Consider the following 18966-nt stretch of genomic DNA (forward strand, 5'->3'; position numbering starts at 1 on the left):
GAAAACCGTTCGATATGATACCAGTCTCCGCAAAGCACTGTTATATTCATCTCACGCAGAAGGTGTGCTCCCAAGTTACACCTCTAAAGCTGTCTTTTTATACCTTATTTGGTTACAAGTACAATGTACTGTGTATGTCCTAGGAAACTACATTTAACCAATCCGCTTTCTATCTTGTTTTTCTGGTGTCTTTGTTCTGAACACATGCATTCCAGATAGCAAGGAGCGTGAAAGCATCTTCTGGGTTTGTACTAGGGTAGAACAATCATATCACTTGTCCTTTCCCTTTGGGGCATTCTGGTACTGGCTTGTGAGAATAACTCTCTGCCTGTTGCCACGGTAAAATAGTCATATGTCCTGATCCTGACAGCTTTCCTGTTTACCTAAGCCAAAACTTACTTCAGCTGATGCAAGGTATTATGGGATACTTAGCATAAGGGAACGGGACTATAGTAAAGGAATAGGCCAAGTTAGGTGATATAACTGCTATAATATTTGTGCTTAATGCATTCCAATATTTATGGTGAGGATAATACATATTATTAATATGATCTATAATATTCATGCTAGCCAGCATATATTGGTCAACTCTGTTTTGTGATCGGAAATTTTTTTGAAATCTCCTCCTTTCTCTCTCCAATTTTATATACAATCAGATAGCTCTGTCCCCCTCGGGAGGCTGGGAGGGGGCCCGGCTCAGGATTAAAGTGAAGGAGGGAAGCAGAATCCCGGTTCTTGCCCAGTCCTGTGCTAGAGTATGATCAGTGAATCAGCTCCAGGTTCAGAGTTTTCTTGGCTTGTTGCTCTGAGACACCTGGGACGATCTGCTTTGAGAGCCTGTCGCACTTGCGTACGTTTGACCCCCCTGGGACCTCTCTGCTTCAGACCAAAGGTGCTCAGCTTTGTAATTAGTAGTAACGGGACATTCAATCCAACCCCAGTAACGAGAGAGGCAAAACACTAGCCAGGCTCTGTGTCTCCCTGTCTTTTTCAGTGCAGGACTGTTCTCTGCAGTATATTATCTAGTGCTACCATCCAGCCCTTTAAGTGCAGATTCCTTCTGCATTCACAAGTGCTCTTGCATTTTTTTTGTCTTCCTTTCCCCACCACAACTTTCTCCAGTGCCCTTGCTGACATGCATATGTATTAGTGACCCAGCGGCAACTGGGTCTTTTTAAAGCGGAAGGAAACAAGCTGGCACCATGACTTCCTTGGTTTAGCGTGTGGGGGAGGACTCTAGTAACTATCTCAGTCTTAAGGATACAGGTCAAAAAGTTTGAAGTGGACAGTTTTTTATTACTGGCTCTATTTTTGGGTGCCCTGCTTGGCTTCTGGAGGCTCCTTTTATTTTAAAGAGATGCTGTGCTCTCACAGTTCCAGTTGGAGTCAGTGGGAGCTGCAGAAGCTCAGCCCTCCTGAAAATCCGGCCCCTGGGTGCCTCGCGCTGTACCCTTAGACACCAAAACAATCACAATCAGAGGCTGCTTCTGAAGACCTCTTGTTTCAACAGCACAAATGTGAGTCAACAGCACTACCTGGTGGATAGGAGTTCCCAGTCTCCAAGTTTCAGAGTAGCAGCCATGTTAGTCTGTATCCGCAAAAAGAAAAGGAGGACTTGTGGCACCTTAGAGACTAACAAATTTATTTGAGCATAAGCTTTCGTGGGCTACAGCTCATTTCATCGGATGTCTCCAAGTATCACCCTTGTTTAAATGGCTTGCCAGATTCTCAGTCATTTCTAAAATCCTCATGTGTCCCCTTTTCTGCCTGGATTTCCATTGTCCTGAAAGGTAGGCACCAGCTGAGGAGGGGCTGTCACAGAGAAGGTTGTGTTTTGTAATAGGGCAAGTAAAACATACTTATTTCTCGAAAACGAGGTGCAGAGCTCAGAGCTGCCCAAGGCATGGCTTGTTCCTATTGTGGCCTCCTCCAACGTGCAATAAATCAGTACAGTTGCCAAGCTACGGGGGATGGACTATCTTGTTAAAGAAACATCACTGTCTAAAGGCAAAGTGGGGCACTGAGGAAGCAGCTTCAAATGCCAGAGGTATAGAGCCGGGGGAGGGGGGGGAGATGGCACTTGGAAAAGAGCATCTCTGGGAGCATGCGCTGTGGACAGATCTCCATGCCTTCCCTTGTCACTGAACAGTCTATGGAGATGTATTTAAACTATGGGGCCCGACTCCCTGACAGTAAATCTGCCATGCAGAAAGCTGGTGCCCTATTGGTGCCATGCAGAAAGCTGGCTCCCCCTACTACCTATTAAAATGATGGGGGGTGGCTAGCAAAGCTCCAGAGGTAGATGGCTACAGACTGGAAAGGAAGCTAATCTAGGAGGTGCTAATCTAAGACCTATGCAGTGATATTAACACCCCCCTCCCCCGGTGGGAACTCCATCACCTTGGGGGCATCAAGGCCCTTGGCCGCGGCGGGATGGGAAATGTACACCTCTGGTGCTTGCTGTAGAGAATCCGGTCCATTATGGTCCCGAGCCAGACACTTCCAAATCTTTCTGCTTGTGGATTTAGGTGTCCAGTGCAAGTGGGAGAAATCAAATCCAGGTCTCCTCCGAGGTGTCTTGCTGATCCGTCTTAGCAGCTGCTCCGTGTCTCCGTTCACTCGGAGAGCTCCATTCTGCAGAGAGCACCCCTCAGTCATTTCAAAACTGTTGGTGTCACCAAAGGCTGAACTAACATTGCAAGTCCCTGTAGCAGGGAATCCTGTTAAACCTTCCTCCTCTGTCTCCCCCCTTAGGGAACCCTTAGGGCTTGATGGGTTGAGGGCCATGCTCATATGGGGTGTCCTGTTTCATGTACAACAAAAGCCCAGTGATGTGTACGGGGATCACGTGTCTCAAGTGACTTGGAGGCCTTTTCTGTTTTTCTGCCATGAGAGTCTTTGCTCACAAGCGGCAAAGCCATGGCCTAGTGACTAGCTGGGATGGAACAGATGGAGCACATTCTCTCTGCGTGGTCTTTCAGCCCTGAGCCTGGTTTCATAGCTTAGATGCGGCAAGATGCTCTGTTTATTAGAGGTGAAATTGACCACTATGCAGAGGATTGGCACAAGGCCTGAAGTGGTGCATAAGCCTTTGTGCTGATCCTCTGCATGGTTGTTGGCCACAGTCAGGCCCAGTGTGAGAGACAGTCCCTGCCCAAGTCTAACTAGTCAGGACAGATGCCTGCTGGGTGGAGAAACTGAGGCACAGAGAGCTGTAGTGACTTTCTCAAGGTCCCACAGCAAGTTTAGTGGCAGAGGTGCGACTAGAATGCAAGTGTCCTGACTCAAAGGCCACTGACCTGTTCATTGGACCATGCTTCTCCCACCGGTGTTAATTTTACCCTAGGTGCTTTCTGTTTCAAGCCTGTGCGGCTGTCTTCAATCTACATAGAAACGGAGTGAACGGTTCTGTCATCACCCACCCGTGGCTCCAGTCATCCAAAGCTAGAGCTCCCTCCACCGTACTGACCACAGCTGAAGAAAAACACCAGGGGCTTGTTCTATGTGGGCATAAAGGCCCGGTTGAGTTAGCCCTCCCCTTTGTAGTTGAACAGCTTTCAGGTCAATTGTGCTGGTTGGGATCACTTGTAGTCTCCCACCCAGGCTACAGCCCAACCAGACCAAACGTTAGTTGTATCCGTGGTACTGAAGGGGGCTGGAGGTGTCAGTCAAGTTAAGACGACTTGATTGAGCTAACTTAATTGAGACCCACATTTTCATCTCTATAGATAGACCTTCGATGGTGAGGACTGGAGTTAAGGGGCCAAAACCCTGGTGGGTGGTATCAGTTTTTACTAATGCCTAGAAGATCCTTACGCGTATTTTCTTGAAGCTTTGGTTTCCTTGCCTTGTGGCCTGAAATGCCCTTGGTGCCGTCTTGTGCAGTGGCGCCTTACTGGGCTGGGATGATGAAGGGCTCTTTAATATTTGGATGCAGCCCGTGAGTTTTTGTGACTGACTGCGACTGAATGTTTTTCAGGGTCAACTTTTAACCACCTTTTTGCAGGAGTAGCTTTGGGGCGTTCGGAATCAGAAATTTAAAATTTCATTGAGTAGCCCCTCCTGCCAGCCAGGCTGCTGCCCTCACAATGCTATTTTTAGCATGTGTACATCTACCAGAGCTGGAAGGTACATCCCCAGCTGCAGTGTAGACAGACCCTGAATGTCTTCCAGTAACACCTCTGTGTGTCCTTTGAATGTCCTTGCCTGAGTAGGTTAGTTTTACTATTATCTCAGCGCTGCTTGTGGAGAGAGATTTCCATGGTGAACAGGGGAGGTTGCTTAAGATCCAAGCCTGCTTGCTTGCTTGAATGCTTCTAGACACTCCAATGCTATGGTGATGAACCATGGTAGTGAAGGGCCATCTAAGTTCCTGGGTAGATAAACTTGGCTCTTGCCCTTCTCTTTGATTCCGTTGAGTAATTGAGTTCTGCAAGCCACGAATCTGGCTGCGGTGATGAGACTGGACGTAGCCAATATTGGGATTTGAACATTGAGGGCGGGGAGAAATAGTCTGCCCTGGGAGACCATGGAGGTGGGAAGGGATGGCCGTTGTGCTCACTGAGGAGCCTGTCCTGAAATGCCCTTTCAGCAGAGTTATGAGGTGCCACTTGCCTAGAGCTACGGTGGAGCTAGAAGCCCTTGCGTGCTTGGTTGCATTCTTCTCTTCCCTCCATCTTTTGTCATTTGCCCCTTTGCTCTGCCCAAGTCAAACAAAAACTTCAGTCCCTTGTGGTATTCGCCACCTACGCTGAACCTCTGATTCGACCTGACATCTCCCACTGTCTCCAAGTCCCTCCTGAAAAAGGCCTTTGCTGGGAGGCCTGCAGAGTGGCTTCCGCTTCCTTAGCTCCCCTGCATGGAGCTAGGCTGCCTGGCTAACCTGGATGGAGTGTGTTTGATCTTTACAGAGGGGTCCCGGGGGAGGGGGGGGCGGGAAGAGAAATAGTATGTTATTGTGACCTTGGCATGGGCGCTTCCTGGCTTGGGAGTGCTTCATCCTGGGACTTCAGGAGAAAGTTAGTGTTGTTCTTCAGGTTATAGAAATGACTTTATCGGAGTGTTCAGACCATTCTTGTCAGCTGGCGACAGGCCCTAGCAATGGCTTTATTGAGCTAAACATCATGTTTTGGAAATGACTCCTAAAAACTTGCAGACCAATCTTGGCCAGGCTGGCCCAGCTCTCACGTGGCACATACACTGATTGTCTAGTTCAGCGGTTCTAACTGTGGGTCGGGACCCCAAAGTGGGTCCTGACCCCCTTTGAATGGGGTCGTCATAGCTGGCTTAGACTTGCTGGGATCGTGAAGTAACTTTTTTTGTCAGAAGGGCGTGGCGGTGCAATGAAGTTTGAGAACCCCTGGGCTAATTGTATCTTTGTGGCTCTTTTGGGAGACACCTTTTGATAAGGAGAGATGCTGTCGGCTTGCTGTGGACACTCGAGTTTCTGTGGCCCCGTTTGTTAGAACAGGTTGGCCTGGGTGTGTCTGGCCCACTCATTGTGGACATGTAGTGTGCTACCTAGTCTCTGCCCCACATCCCAAAGGTGGCTGTTTTTCTGCGTCAATGGTTCCTACGTGGTGGTAGTTTAAAGTTCTTTGGGGTCTTTCTGGAGGAAAGCCACGCTATAAATAAAAAGCACTTGTTGCAGATATTCAGATTAAGGGAAGGCACCATTGAGCAGCAGCAATCTTTAGAGGTGGTGAAGGCTGGATGGCTTGACAAAAGGCTGTCAAAGGCACTTGTCTCCTGACTTGGGCTGTTGGGAGTTGGGCTTGATCACCTCCAGCTCAGCTTTGAAAGCCACCAGTTGAGAGAAACTTTATTTTCTGGAGCTCTCTCACTTTACATGCCCCATAAAGTGGTGAGCACCTCAGGGTTCCCCAGTCGGATTGTGCATGAGGCACTCGCTAATTCAAACAGGCTAGGACCACCTAGCTGGACCCCGCTGCCCTGAATGTCCGATGTCTGAGCTGCCTACTCATTCCAATCGGGGTAACCTCACCGTGTGACCGCTCGCTTTATGCAAACATTTGAGCTCTCCTAGCATGAATACTTGGCACCAAGGCGATCAAGTTTCACTCACATGTTCCAACAGCCACGAAAAGCAAATTCCAGATAGTAAAATGAGCAAGGAGTAGTTCCAGAAAGGACGTGGTGCTGTGTGCCTTCCCTGAGTGGAGGTCTTGGATAACGAACTACAGGGCAAATGCCTAAAGGACAGCTTCGGTCTGAAAGAGACTCTAAAATTGGTGCTGTCAGAGCTGCTGTGTATGTGTGTGCGTGCACCGAGTTTTTCACTCCTGTGAGCTTAGTTGGGGTCTATTCCTCCTTGTGCACCATGAACAGAATCCAGATGAAGCGAGCTGTAGCTCACGAAAGCTTATGCTCAAATAAATTGGTTAGTCTCTAAGGTGCCACAAGTCCTCCTTTTCTTTTTGAGAATCCAGATTGTGCACTGGGTCCTAGTTACACCTGAAGGCAATGCGGCGGACAGGGGTTGCCAAGAGTCACTTGGCCAGCATGCTGTTACTTGTGACTCAGAAGGGTTAAAAACGCTCCCCCAAACTCCAAATGATGCTCCCTAGGCATGCATGGACTATTGCCTCAGATGAAAAGCAGCTTTATAAAGAGCTTAAAACAGGCCCCCAGATTGCTGGTGTTTACCTGCTGCTTCATTTTCAGGCACTACTATTTATACCAACCCCCACCCAGCAACCCTGGTTGCTAGGTGGTTTTCCTCTCCCCCTGTCTTCCACTCCATCTTTGCCATTGTTTTTTCTAACCCTTCTAGCACGGTATGATGTCCATCATGTGCACAAGACTGCAGTGTTTCTACTAGACACCTGTTTTCATGCAGCCCCCATAACTTAATAATTACTTTGACTCCCCTTTTTGCTGCATTCAGTGTAGAACAAAGGTGGCAGTCAGGAAATTGGGCTGTAGAAGATGTAAGCCCCGGAATCTCTTAGCGCAGCAAAAGCGTTAGGGCTTGATTCACATGGGGGACGTCAGTGGGTTGCAACGCTGAGCCCTGCCACCCAGTGGAATTTACAGCCCCAATAGGCCACGGAGAGTTAGACATCTCAGGAAGGGATTCACAGATGCCAACAAGCCAACTGGGGAGCTGCCTAAGCTAGCCAATAAGACGTGCCTAACTCTGTAGGCGCCTGCCTCTGCTTGGGATTCTCAGCCGTGATGCCTTTCCTGGTCTTAGGCATCTAAGCCGGGCCAGCTGCTCAGGTGGCCTATTGCAGCCAGTAGCCCAGTGGCCGGGGCACACATCTGGGATGCAGAAGACCGGGGTTCAGGTCAAAATGCGGCCCTGAGTCAGGTTGTCTGTGTAGTGTAACATGCACACTAAGCCCGTGTCCCACAGACCCAGGTTTACAATGCAGTATAGAGATACCCTAAATGCTGTGACTTGTGACAGAAGAGCAGCATTAAAACCTCTAAAACAGATGGGGAGCAGTCAAAGCAGCCCTTTGAAATTCCTGTTATCTTGCAAGGAGGGGGAGAGCTTCTCTGTATAAAGATATTGTGTTATCCACTGGCATTCAGTCTGCAGGGTTACTTTCAGGAGCGGGAGATGTAACTTCTCAGCGTGTGGGTGTAGGTGTAGGCTGGTGGCATCAACTGAAATGGTTAGACCATGTTAATGGCAGAAAAAGATGACTGAAGGGGAAAAATCTGATGCTGTTTAATGAATCTTGTTGATACCTGTAAATACAGTAGTACTCAGGATCCCTAGTCATGGGGTACAGCTAGTTCCTGCCCACAAGAGTTCACTTCTCCCACCATCCTCCTGTTTTAATGGCCAAACCCAATTTTGGAATCCCGCTGTTGTTAGGAAACTGCCACCTCCCTTTTGTGCTACTCCTGCAGCATTGCTCCTTGCCTAGTAATTCTGGATGAGAAGAAAAGGAGACTAGGAAAGCCAAGGTTGGTTTATTTTTTCTTTTCAGAACAGTTATGCCACAGGTGTAACTGAACAGATAAGCGCCGGGACAGACTGACAGGCAGCAATTTGCAATAGGCTTGGCACGTAAATACAGCACTCATCACCTCTCTTGTCTTTCGAGGTACCTGGCCCCAAAACCTCATGGCTCTAAACTAGTTTTCCCATGCCCTATCGCTTTTCAGTATATTGTTAATTAACCTGGCCGAGGCACAAACACACACAAATGCAAAGGAGTAGGTTTTAACCTGGCTTGATTAATGCTGTTGGGTTGCACATCTGAATGTGAGCTCAGTGGAACTGCTGACTTGGTTTTTTTTAAATACCACAAGACACCTCAGTCTGGATCATTGCATTACAGTACAAATAAAAACAGAAAACAAAACCACATCCGCATCATACAAAGTGGAAAGAAAATGAGAATCTAAGTATTTACAGAGCGGGGCTGGGAAAACCACAAAAATATTTACATAAAAATACATGAGCTTGTCAGCATATACATTTTACACCAGTTCACAAAAACCCCACCAAAAACAAAAAACCCAAACACGAAAATAAGACACTCTATAAATTAAAGTGAAGGGAACGCTGAAGGTAATCCTAAGGCTTTCTGGGATTTCTCTCTCGTGCGGCTTAGGGCAAAAAGGGTCAAATTTCTACAGCAGGAAAATGAACTGCAAAAATCACCATGCGTGTTGGTTTTTGCAAGAATGGTTGCACGCACTGGGGTTACTGTGTACACCTCTTTAAACTACACCATGTCTGTGGCATCAGACTTCTGTAGCACAAGGTTCTGGAAAAGTGTCACAGGCCCTTTAAAAAATAAATGTTCAATGCAATTTTTCATTCAGATTTTCTAGCACATTACAAACTGTTTCAGTCAATGCTTTGTCTACATACCAATGAGATGAATGGCAAAGACTACACACGAGGGTCTGTCCCTTTTGTAGCTAAAGGGAACAATACATTTTTCAAGTTTGTTTTGGTTTTGTGTAGCAATTTGCTACACCTGTGCAATCCTCACTGATACACCCTACCCCCCACCCCCAAGCGATAAGCACAAGCCTATTACCTCTGTAAAGACCTGTAGGCACAAAGTTTTTACTGTCATATGCATAAAGTTTTAAACCTGATCAGAATTTTTAAAATCAGAACTGAAATAGATGTGCCAGGGCCCACGCCTTGGTTGTTAGCTCAACATCTGTACTCTTGGAGAGCTTGCTTTATGGGCCACATTCTGCTCTGAGTTGCAGGTGCAAATCCAGAGCAGATCTCTACACCACTCCCAGAGCAGAATTGGGCCCAAACTCTCTCACATGGTAATGAGAAATTAAGCTGAAAACTCAGCAAGTGGCAATAAAGAGGCAGGTAGGCAGTGATACAGGTATAGGGAACTTGCCAAATCTGCTACTGCTCATGGATTCTTACTGAAGTTATACTTAGACAATAGGTTACTACAGATGAGCGGAACCTGGCACATAGTTGGTACGTTATCATCCTATTTTTTTTCCCCTCCTTACCCCATTCACTGATGGGACTTCTAAATAATCCCCCTATATGCCATATTGTGCATCATCCCCAACTATTACTTGGCCAAGGGCCACCTGAGACTCTTTAGTGCTCATCTCTATTGTTCTTGAGTGACCTGGGGCAATTCCCGTCCCCTTTTTCCTGAAGAATGGACACCGTTGGGTGTATAATCTAATGAAGGGGGTGGGACCATCAAGTTCCAAAATTTAACCACAGTACAAGAGCAGAACTGCATAGTTCACTATATGGCTTTGTCAAGGGGGAAAGACGGTTCAAAATGTTAGCAGCTGTTAGCAGTGGAGTGCCCATGAAGGGTTCATGTTCCTTGCTTGCTGCTCTAGTCTCACCTCTTCGTTAGGGCACCTGCCCTAACGCTGGAGTACAGTTACCAGTTGGGCTCTTACGGGGCTGCTGGCCCTCCAATCTCATGTTGATAAGGCTGGGCATGGGAGGAGACTAGGGATAAACTTGTTCCCAAGTACATTAAAGGTAAGAGGCTGAATGAATGTCTCATGCTGGAACAAAAAAGAAAGATCCCTGATCTCTTAGAGGGCTGTTATCACAGAGATGTTGTGACAAAGTGGGGGATTTTCTTGTGTTTCCAAGCAGAGGGCGACCCCCGAGAAGGGCTGTCTCACTGAAGGGGGGACCGCACAGGGCCAAGAGTGGGCACAATCTGTGACGCCATTAATCAGTTTGTCTGTCTTCACTATTTCCTGACTAACTCCATGCGTGGAGGCTCTTATTCCAGAATAAGAACGTCTGAATTAGTTTAATCCAGGGATTAATCTAATCTGGAATAAAGCTCTCTTATTCTGGTATAAGAGCATCCATCCATGGAGGTTAATCAGAAATAGCTAGTTTGCTCTAAAGTCACACCCTACCTTATTCCAGATTAATTTAATTTGTCTAGACAAGGACCTAGTGATGGGGTCAGTTGTTCACTTATGGGGCCATTCCTGTATGGTGCTGAGGGGCCTTGACTTCCAAGGAAACCAGTGATGGTAGAGTGCTGTGAACAATGGAGCAGGCGGAGATCCCAGGCTCTGTCTCTTGCTGCTACTGCTCGTAAGGAGTGGAAATCTTTTGGAGATAGTGTTTACGCCCTATAGGAGCAGGCAAATGAGCAAAGACATTCAAAGCAGCTTAGTTCAGCTATTTCTCTGGGTAACTTAAGGCCAACACAGAGAGGATGGTGGGGAGAATTAAGGCATTGAGGGAGAGAGGTTTGACAGGCTGTCCTTGTCACCTGAATAGCCTGTACCTGCCCCAAATCCAGAACAAGGGAGGCTGACACTCTGGAACAGCAGAGGGGAGATGAAGTGCAAAGACCCAATACTAGTCTCTAAACATAGCTTGACTGACTACTGTAGCTAGACTCCCCTGGACAGATTATATTGGGGAAAGCCAGATTTACTAGCAGAAGTGGCCCCGTGTTCTCAGCTAACAGCCCTTTTCACACCCCCCCCAAAGAATAATACCCTCTAGTTGATAATTAGTCACAAGGTGAATGATATTGAGGTAACCTGGATCACAGTGCTTTTTTCCTGACAGCTAAATTTATTTCCATAACATTTAGGAAAAACTCTCTATATTGAACACATTCTTCTTAAAACAATACATTGCACAATAAAATCAGACTATAGGCTATGAGAGTAAAAGAACCAAAATGCTAATGACTAGGTACCTACTAGAAGTGTGGTGGTCCCCTGTGAGCACTGACAGGTTTTTATTATTACTTTAAAAGCCCAAAATAGCAATGAATAAAACACTTGTTCTAGGAGGCTCTGACATGAGTTCCTTTAATAATCTTAGCTATGCTAGCTGCAGGACTTCCAGCTAAGAGAACTTTTCAGGTGCTTTCTTTAAGTAAACCCTCTGAATTTCAAAACAGGGAGAGATGTTGTGTGATCCACCAGTACATGAAAGGTCCCAGTATCATGGGTGAACTCTGAATGTTTTAAATGCTAAATCTCAAGGATTTTCTAGGAAGCCCTGTCTCATAAAATGTATGTGATTTATGGCGGGGTTAAAATGGCTGTGAACCCAGAGAGGCTGCAGATGAAACGCTGTCTTGTTTCTATTAAATAGGCAAGGCAACACCAGGGGTGTGCTGTAAAGAGGTGCACTGTCCCTTCCCTTCCCCCTGCCTGAAGGGAGGCAATGCTATTTCATAGCGTGCACGTAACTGCTCTGTGCTTACATCAACTCACTGCAATCTCATGAGTGAGGGCCTCATCCTGTAGGCCGCATATGAAAGTCAACAGGAGTTTTCCATGAAGGACTGAGTTATTTGGGCCAGAGCAACTCCATGGTTGTGCAAGTCGCTCCCAGCAGGGAACCTGTGCTCTAGTTTACAAGCTGGACGCAATCATCTAGTGACATTGTAAATAGATAGTAGTTTCTGGCCAGCTAGGATGTGCAATTAAATAGCTGGTACTGCAGGTAGCCTGTAAGTAAAGAGGAATTAGCATGAAATGTGTATGCTGCTCAATCACCTGTACCCAAGTGTGTGTGTGGGGGGAGAGGGGGTAGTTTTTTTTACTTTCAAAGCTCATCTCCATTTACAGTATGAGGGTGAACTCTTGAGTTTCGGTAAATATCCCTTCTATAGCCAGAAGCTGCTTGTTCAATGAGCCTTTAAAAACCAGACTGTGTTCTGTCTTGGGGCCAATCTCTGTCTACCCCTACACAATTTTCAAGGGGAGACAGAGCACCAATAATCTAGGAGGAAACCAACACTTGGAAGCTGTCCTTTTCCCACAGCTTGCAGTGTGCTACTGATGCAATCTGAAAGGGTCAGAACAGAGACTCCCCCATGGCATCTCATTCAAAGGGTAAAACGTATCCATGCAACTCCTCTAATGTTGGCAGCTGGGAGAGTGACTGGATATGCCAAGAGAAGAGCTGCATGCAACCAGCAGCCCATGACAAACCAGGGGAAGGAAAACCCCTTTTCCCCTCCCCACCATGCCTCTTTCAGATCTGCTCTGCCTCTCTGGGTCCTGGCTCATCTTTCCACATGCCAACACAGCCTGCACGATCATTCCAACCTCTCAAATGACACGAAAGAAAACTATACACCTAGGACAAACATTGAGTGGTGAGCTGGTGGCAGGGTTGAGAGTGGGTTTGCTTTGCTCATGGGGGTGCTTTTTTTAAAATTTTGTCATTGAAAAAATAAAACAGTCCACTGTCCAGCAGAGGCTGCTTAGGCTCTATCCCTCCTTCCCCCAGCTCACTCGGCATGGATCTCTGTCTCCGGCCTCTGCAAACACAGCTCTGTAGGGAGAAAGGCCCCCTGGCCCAAAGCTGTGGCGTATGTCCTACTGTGTGAATGGGAAAAGCCAGGGGGCATGAACCCCCCTCCTCCAAGGTAGCCCCCTCTTTGGTGCTGAGGCAGGGTATGGTAATCCTCCAAATTATCGTACTGGGACAACACTGTCATACTGCTTTGGCGTTTGCCAAGGGTTTGGTATGGGTACAGGAGGCTAGGGTCCCTGTCCATGCTCTCCGGATGCCGGATTCTGAGGCTCTGGCTCCGTTCTGGCTTGGGAGGTGGCGCCATGGGTTGGACATGGTGCTCCTCCTCTTTATTATAGCAGTCTCTGGTGTGTTTCTCGCCAGGAGCTATTTGCCTGGCTCGAGGCCTTTCCAAGTCTGGCCGGTCCTCTGCTAGCTTCGCTTCCTTGTGGTTGAGTCTCAGGGCCTCCTGGCCGGCTGTGACGTATTTCCCACCTGAGTGCTGGAAACCAATGGGCTCCATGGGTTCCTGGCCACCCTTTGGCCTGAACTCGGGGTAAGGGGGCCCATTTTTGGATTCCGAAGGCTGCCGATGGCTTGCTTCCTGCTGCAGGTGTCCCCTGTGCTCTGTAGCGTTACAGCCTGGCTCGTGCAGCTTTCTGCTCCTGATGCTGCTCTGCTTCTGGGGAAGGGAAGGCTTCTCTGACTGCCCGTTCCCATAGGCCCCATGGTAATGGGCTCTGTCTGGCTCCGGCTCTGAGTGCTGCAGATAGTAACGTTCGTCCCCTTCAGGGGTGGCTGCTGTGGTTGGATACCTCCCTTCGGCCACAGTCAGGAGACCAGTTTTCCCAGGATCTGATTTGCTGCGGAGGTGGATGATGTCCAGCTCCTCCTGCAGCAGCGGAGCCAGGTTGTCATACTGGGACATCACTGGCCCTTTCGCTTTCTGGCGTGAGCGGCTCTCCCGGCGGATGGACTGCAGGCGGTATTTCTCCATGTCCTCCAGGTCCCATGACACATACGTGTGCTTGATGTCCGGGGCTGGGGGCACATCTCTGCTGATAAAGCTGTGCTCTTTCCCCGCCAGGTGACTCATCAGGCCTCCCCGAGGATAGGCAGGCAGGCCAGGATAGCGGTACAGATTCTTACTTTGCAGCCTCGAGGTGTAGGATGCAAAGTCTCGGCTAGGAAGGGGGTGGAAGTGCCTGAGCCGCATCGTGCTGTAGGGGTCCAGGTCATAAACCCCCCCCTCTGCTGCTGTGGGGTAATAAGAGGAGCCAGACGAGCTGGAATAAGGGCTATACCTGTAATGCACACGCCCGTTCTCAAAGTAAGGCTGCAGCTGAGTGACATGATAATCTGAGTGGGGCTGGCATGGCTTGTACTGATAGAGAGGCCGCGGGCAGTACACGGGCTCATCGTCGGGAGGCACCTCTGTCCGTGAAATGGGGACGGAGCGGATGGTGGAAGGGGTGGAGACGTGCAGCGACTGCACCCTTCGGATGGTGGGGTAGGGCGGAGCCTCCTCCACGTAGCCAGTGCTCCGCAGGGTGGTAGGGCTCATGGAGGACGTGTACTCCATGCGGCTGCGAGGCTTGGAGTGATGGGCTGATGTGCTCTTCCCTTGGCTGGGGTAGGCGGTGTAGCGAGGGCCCATGGACGTGGGCGTTTCCGATCTGGAGGCGTAAGCTTGGTGCTGGTCGGACTTGCTGTGGTAGGAGAGATGCGGCGGGACGCTCTCCGGCCTGTACTGATGGACGGATGCTGGCTTGTGATGCAGATAGTTCTCTGGCATGGGCGGCTCCGGGGCACTCTCTGGCTTGGGATGGGGGAGATATGCAGACTGCAGAGAGGCATGCTTGGGCGGTGGTGGTGGGGGCAAGGCCTCCTCCCCGGACGATGGCAGAATGGAGGGAGCCAGGAAGGAATGGTAAGTGGAGGTATTCACTGCATCCAGACTGTTGGAGTGCATGGCTGCAGCTATCTTACTCTCCAGTGTCCTCACGGGCGGGATGGGGGGTGCAAAGCCATAGGAGGAGTGTGCAGGGACCGACTCGGAACGCAGGTGCAAAGAGGGAGCCCTGACGTTCTCCCGGGCCTTTTCCAAATGGCCCTGGTGGGACACAGCAGTGGACAAAGTACATCGGGTAGCGGAACTACTTTCGGTGACAAAAACTGGAGCAGGCTCGGCTAGTCGAGGCTCAGGTGGCTTTTCTGGAGGCAGTGCTCCTCGTACCTAGTATGGAGAAACCACATCGAGGTTAGTGTGTGAGAATCCCTCTTCCTCCGCTGCAGTCTCTCTATACTGGATACCCGTATCATTAGCTCTACAGAATGTATCACACTCCCCTACAATATAGCCCAGGCTGCTGGATTGAACATGGGAGGGCAGGGGGTGTTCTGCCTGACAGCAGGGGCAATGCTGCCTTTTGAGAGGTATTCTAGTGATCTTTGGGACATGCTGCAGTTTTCCCCAGGCTTAACAGGGACTAGTGGATGGGCTGGGAAGTGCTGAGATTGTCCATTTATTTTTGTAATCATAAATGGTGAGGAGAAGGCTGTTGTCAGTCTATGGTTTCTAAAGACCAATTGGCCAAAACTTTTTGTACAGAGCCTAGAACACTTTGACAGGTGGCTTTTATAAAGGTATGTATTTTAGCACATGTGAACCTTGTTTCAAATCTATATACGCAGCTCTGAGTTAATGCATGATCTATAGTAGCATATCAGTAGTGTACAAATATTTAACTTCCTGTGAATTAACACTATTCCTTAGTGCGTGTCAGACAATTATTAGATTCCAAGTGTGTGTGAATGCAGTTGCTCTGTTGGTGTGGCTCAAGTTGGTATCATGTAGCATTGTGATGTCTAAAGCCATTTGAGCCTACAACCAAATCCCAGGATTCAGGACTGTTACTGAACTGTGCCACTAACTGGCTAAGGGGAGATCCCAGCACTGTTAAAAATACCATCCTTAAGAAGAGACTAAAGGGTTTGTTCAAGCCACTTCTGATGGAAGTTCAGAGCATGTTTGAGCTAGGGGATGCTAGTTAAGACACCAAAAGCATGTTCTTGTATTTAAAGCTATGTGTAAATTACTCATTGCACACAGTCCAGTATCTAGCCACTTTCCTACCAGGACCCAAGTCATTGTTTTGGAAACAATGTGGGACGATAAGAATAATGGTATGCTGGCATCACTGAGAAGGGAAAAGTGCCTTTCCCCTTAAAACTAGCGTAGGAGGGAGTGTACTGGGGTAGGTATTCCCTGGAAAGTATCAGTGAACATACTGTGATATTTCCGAGTGGGTGTATATATTATACATACACTAATAATTCCTGGGAATCTGGAGCAGAAAGTATGTCTCTTGCTCCTCTGTGGATAAGCCCATACTTTGTTTCTCAAAATTCCACCCCTACTATTATTACACACAGATGCTGTATGTACAAATATACACACAAGGGATGGGGGTCTATGTGTGCATCACTTACATGGTTGGAATTACTTGATCCTTTGGTGGCTACTGCTGGAACTTGTCCCATGGCTGGCTGATGGTCTGCTGGTCTCTGAGATGGTGCTAGGGAATTGGTCATAAGAACGCGCTGAGCAGTCGTGACAATAACATCTGCCTGAGCCACGGGTTCAGCCGCCGTGTGCTGACCTGCTGTTCCATGACTCATCTCAGTTGCTGGTGTCTGGATAGTTGTCATGTATGTCATTGTAGCCATGGCGTTTTTCTCCCTGGCAGCTACAGGAGGAGGCTGGAGTTTGTCATCAGCTGTGCTGGCAGGGAGATGAAGCTTCTCCACAGGGCTGTGATACTTATCCATAGATATGCAAGTATGGAGGTGGGGCTTGTCTGTAGGCACATCTGTTGTGGATGGTTCCTGGCTAAGCAAAGCACCTGTATGGAGAGGAGTGCGCTCCCAATCCCCAGGGCCACCTGGATGGAAGGAGAAGTGGTCCTTGTCCCCCACTGTTCCAGTATGGAAGTTGGAGTGGTCCCAGTCCACCTTTGTGCCACTATGCAGGTCCCCAGGCATGCCAGTATCCAGATGGGGCTGGTCCCTATTTCCAGGTGTACTACTGTGTAGATGGTTGCGGTCCCCAGGTGTCCTAGTGAGGTCCTGGTCTACAGGTCCCCCACTCTGGAGGTGGATTTGGTTCTCAGGAACACCAGTATACAAATGGAGCTTGTCTGGAGCAGCCCCAGCAGAGAGGTGGACCTTTTCTATAGCTATGTCAGTCTCTCCATAATTTGTACAGTCAGAATGAGCATCTCCTGGCTTCTTCTGGGACTGAGTAGATGCTTGCTGTGCGGACTCAGCTAATGCTAAGGCCAGCATGCGCGCCGCATTTTTCGGAGGAGGAGGAGGGATAAGAGAGACAGAACTGACAGGAACAGGATCCTGGGGGGAGTCGAGGGCAACTGCTCCTAATGGGGGGAAAATTGAGAGAGAGAGATTTGTTACTCTGTAAGGATAGTGACCTAACCCTATAGACCATTATAAAAACAGAGGCTTTTCACAGTAGCATTTCCTTGATGTGAAATACTGTATCTTCCGTCCCACATGCAACCGTTGCTGAATAGTACAGCTGTTCAGCAGGAAAACCACACCAAGAGATTGTCTAAAGGTTCCTCTTGCATTTCTAGAGAGGTAGGAAGAAGGTAAGGCAGAGAACGAGACCCCCTTTAACCAATTTAGACCACATGCTTTGGGGCTGAAAAAAAGACCCTTCTTCAAGTGTTGGCAGGTGGGTTTTTTTTCATTGAGTGTCTTAGGTGGTCAATTCACTTGTTAACTGATATGCAAGGGTACGCTACAAACTGTTTCATTTTATGATAGGATGAAAAAAACAAGACAAAGGGGGGCACATAAGGTATTGTGGAAAGTATCCAAGAATTCTGTGATGGAGGGAAAAGACAGAGGTTTCTACTGAGACCTTAGCAACCTGCACTGCCCTGCAAGATACTCCCTCTGATTTAGGATCGGAATCGAGGTGTATTCCCCTCTCCTAAAAGGCACGCAGAGAAGTTTCTGGGAGAGGTCCCTTTAGAACTTAAAGAAAGAATGGAGGAAAACGCACTGTACCTGGCTGTGTGTGTCCAGAAGGTACAGTCTTATTCTGGCTGGTTGGCATGGGTCGCTCCCCTTCTTCTTGCAACTCTGGCTTGGCAGCAGTCACCTGGGTCTGGGCCTCTTGATGGCATCCCTCACCTGCTGCCATTTCGTTGGCTTTCAGGGGCAAAGACACCCTCTGGGTTGGGGACCTGTTTGTGGCTTCGTTGGTGCTAATGCTTTTGCTCCAGTTTGAAGAAGCGGCACTAGGCATCCCTTCGCATGCTTGTCTGGGCAGTGTCAAAGAGACTGGCTCTGATATAGTCACCAGCGGAGACTTGATTGGCTTTCGCCCCATCTTAGGCGAGAAGGCATGGGCGACCTTCTCCTCAGTTGGGCTCAGGTCCAGAGTGAAGAAGGGACTCATTTTCTCTTGGAACGGGGAGACTGGTTCAGAGCTCGTGGCACTGCCAGGGGTCTGACTCTGGCTAGCAGCTTCCAAGTCCTTCTTAGCTATGCTTGGCTTGTCCTTGTTAAAACCCATGGACTCCAACAGAGAGATGCTGCTATCCAGGCACTCAGACTCTGCCTTGGGTGGACTGCACTGAAAAGACATAGGGTCAAAATCCAGGCTAGCTACTCCAATATCCGGTGGGCTCAGGTCAACATCTTCCGCTGACTTAGGAGAGATGAGGGCAGGAACATGAATCAGCCCCTCGTCCCCATCGCTCTCATTGTCATGGGGCAGGTTATCATAAGAATTGCAGCGGTTCATGGTCCCCAGGAGCTCCCCATTGAAGGAAGCAGACAGTGCATCACTACTGGACCTGGGTCTTCTAGGCCGGAACAGTTTAGATTCACCTAGCAACAAGGAGACGGATAAGCATTAATAGGGCACTAGATAAATGTTGATTAAAAACTGCATGAGGCCATGAGTTACTAGCTGTTTTTGTTTATTTAGTTTAAAACTCTGCACAATGAGTCACTAATCTCAGCTGTGGCCTCTTGGCACTAAAATAATACAAACAATAATAAACCAGTCAGTGCAGGCTAACTTGGTTTAAAGAGAGTGTGGGAAACTCATGTAGATGTACTTGAAACCATTTGCTAGGCTAAAACAGTTGATAAAACTATTTAAGTTTAGTTTGCCTGGATGATGTAGGATGGATCAAATG

At 48.4% G+C, this 18966-nt stretch overlaps 2 protein-coding genes across 6 annotated transcripts in view; one reads left to right on the forward strand and one right to left on the reverse strand.

Moving 5' to 3' along the window:
* KCNJ5 (potassium inwardly rectifying channel subfamily J member 5) overlaps nucleotides 1–18966 on the forward strand; it is a 241303-nt gene that overhangs the window by 169210 nt on the left and 53127 nt on the right. The window lies entirely within an intron of this gene.
* Nucleotides 7933–18966, reverse strand: part of ARHGAP32 (Rho GTPase activating protein 32) — a 266577-nt gene continuing 255543 nt past the window's right edge. For all 5 annotated transcript variants that reach the window (XM_037882261.2, XM_043534160.1, XM_043534161.1 and 2 more), the window contains 3 exons: nucleotides 17825–18652; nucleotides 16223–17166; nucleotides 7933–14966 (listed from right to left, as the gene is read on the reverse strand). In XM_037882261.2, coding sequence (XP_037738189.1) covers nucleotides 12726–14966; nucleotides 16223–17166; nucleotides 17825–18652 — 4013 coding nt within the window. In that variant the 3' untranslated portion in view covers nucleotides 7933–12725. The remainder of the gene's footprint in view (nucleotides 14967–16222; nucleotides 17167–17824; nucleotides 18653–18966) is intronic.

This window comes from Chelonia mydas, chromosome 22 (assembly GCF_015237465.2).
Source record: "Chelonia mydas isolate rCheMyd1 chromosome 22, rCheMyd1.pri.v2, whole genome shotgun sequence".
NCBI classification, from domain to species: Eukaryota; Metazoa; Chordata; order Testudines; family Cheloniidae; genus Chelonia; species Chelonia mydas.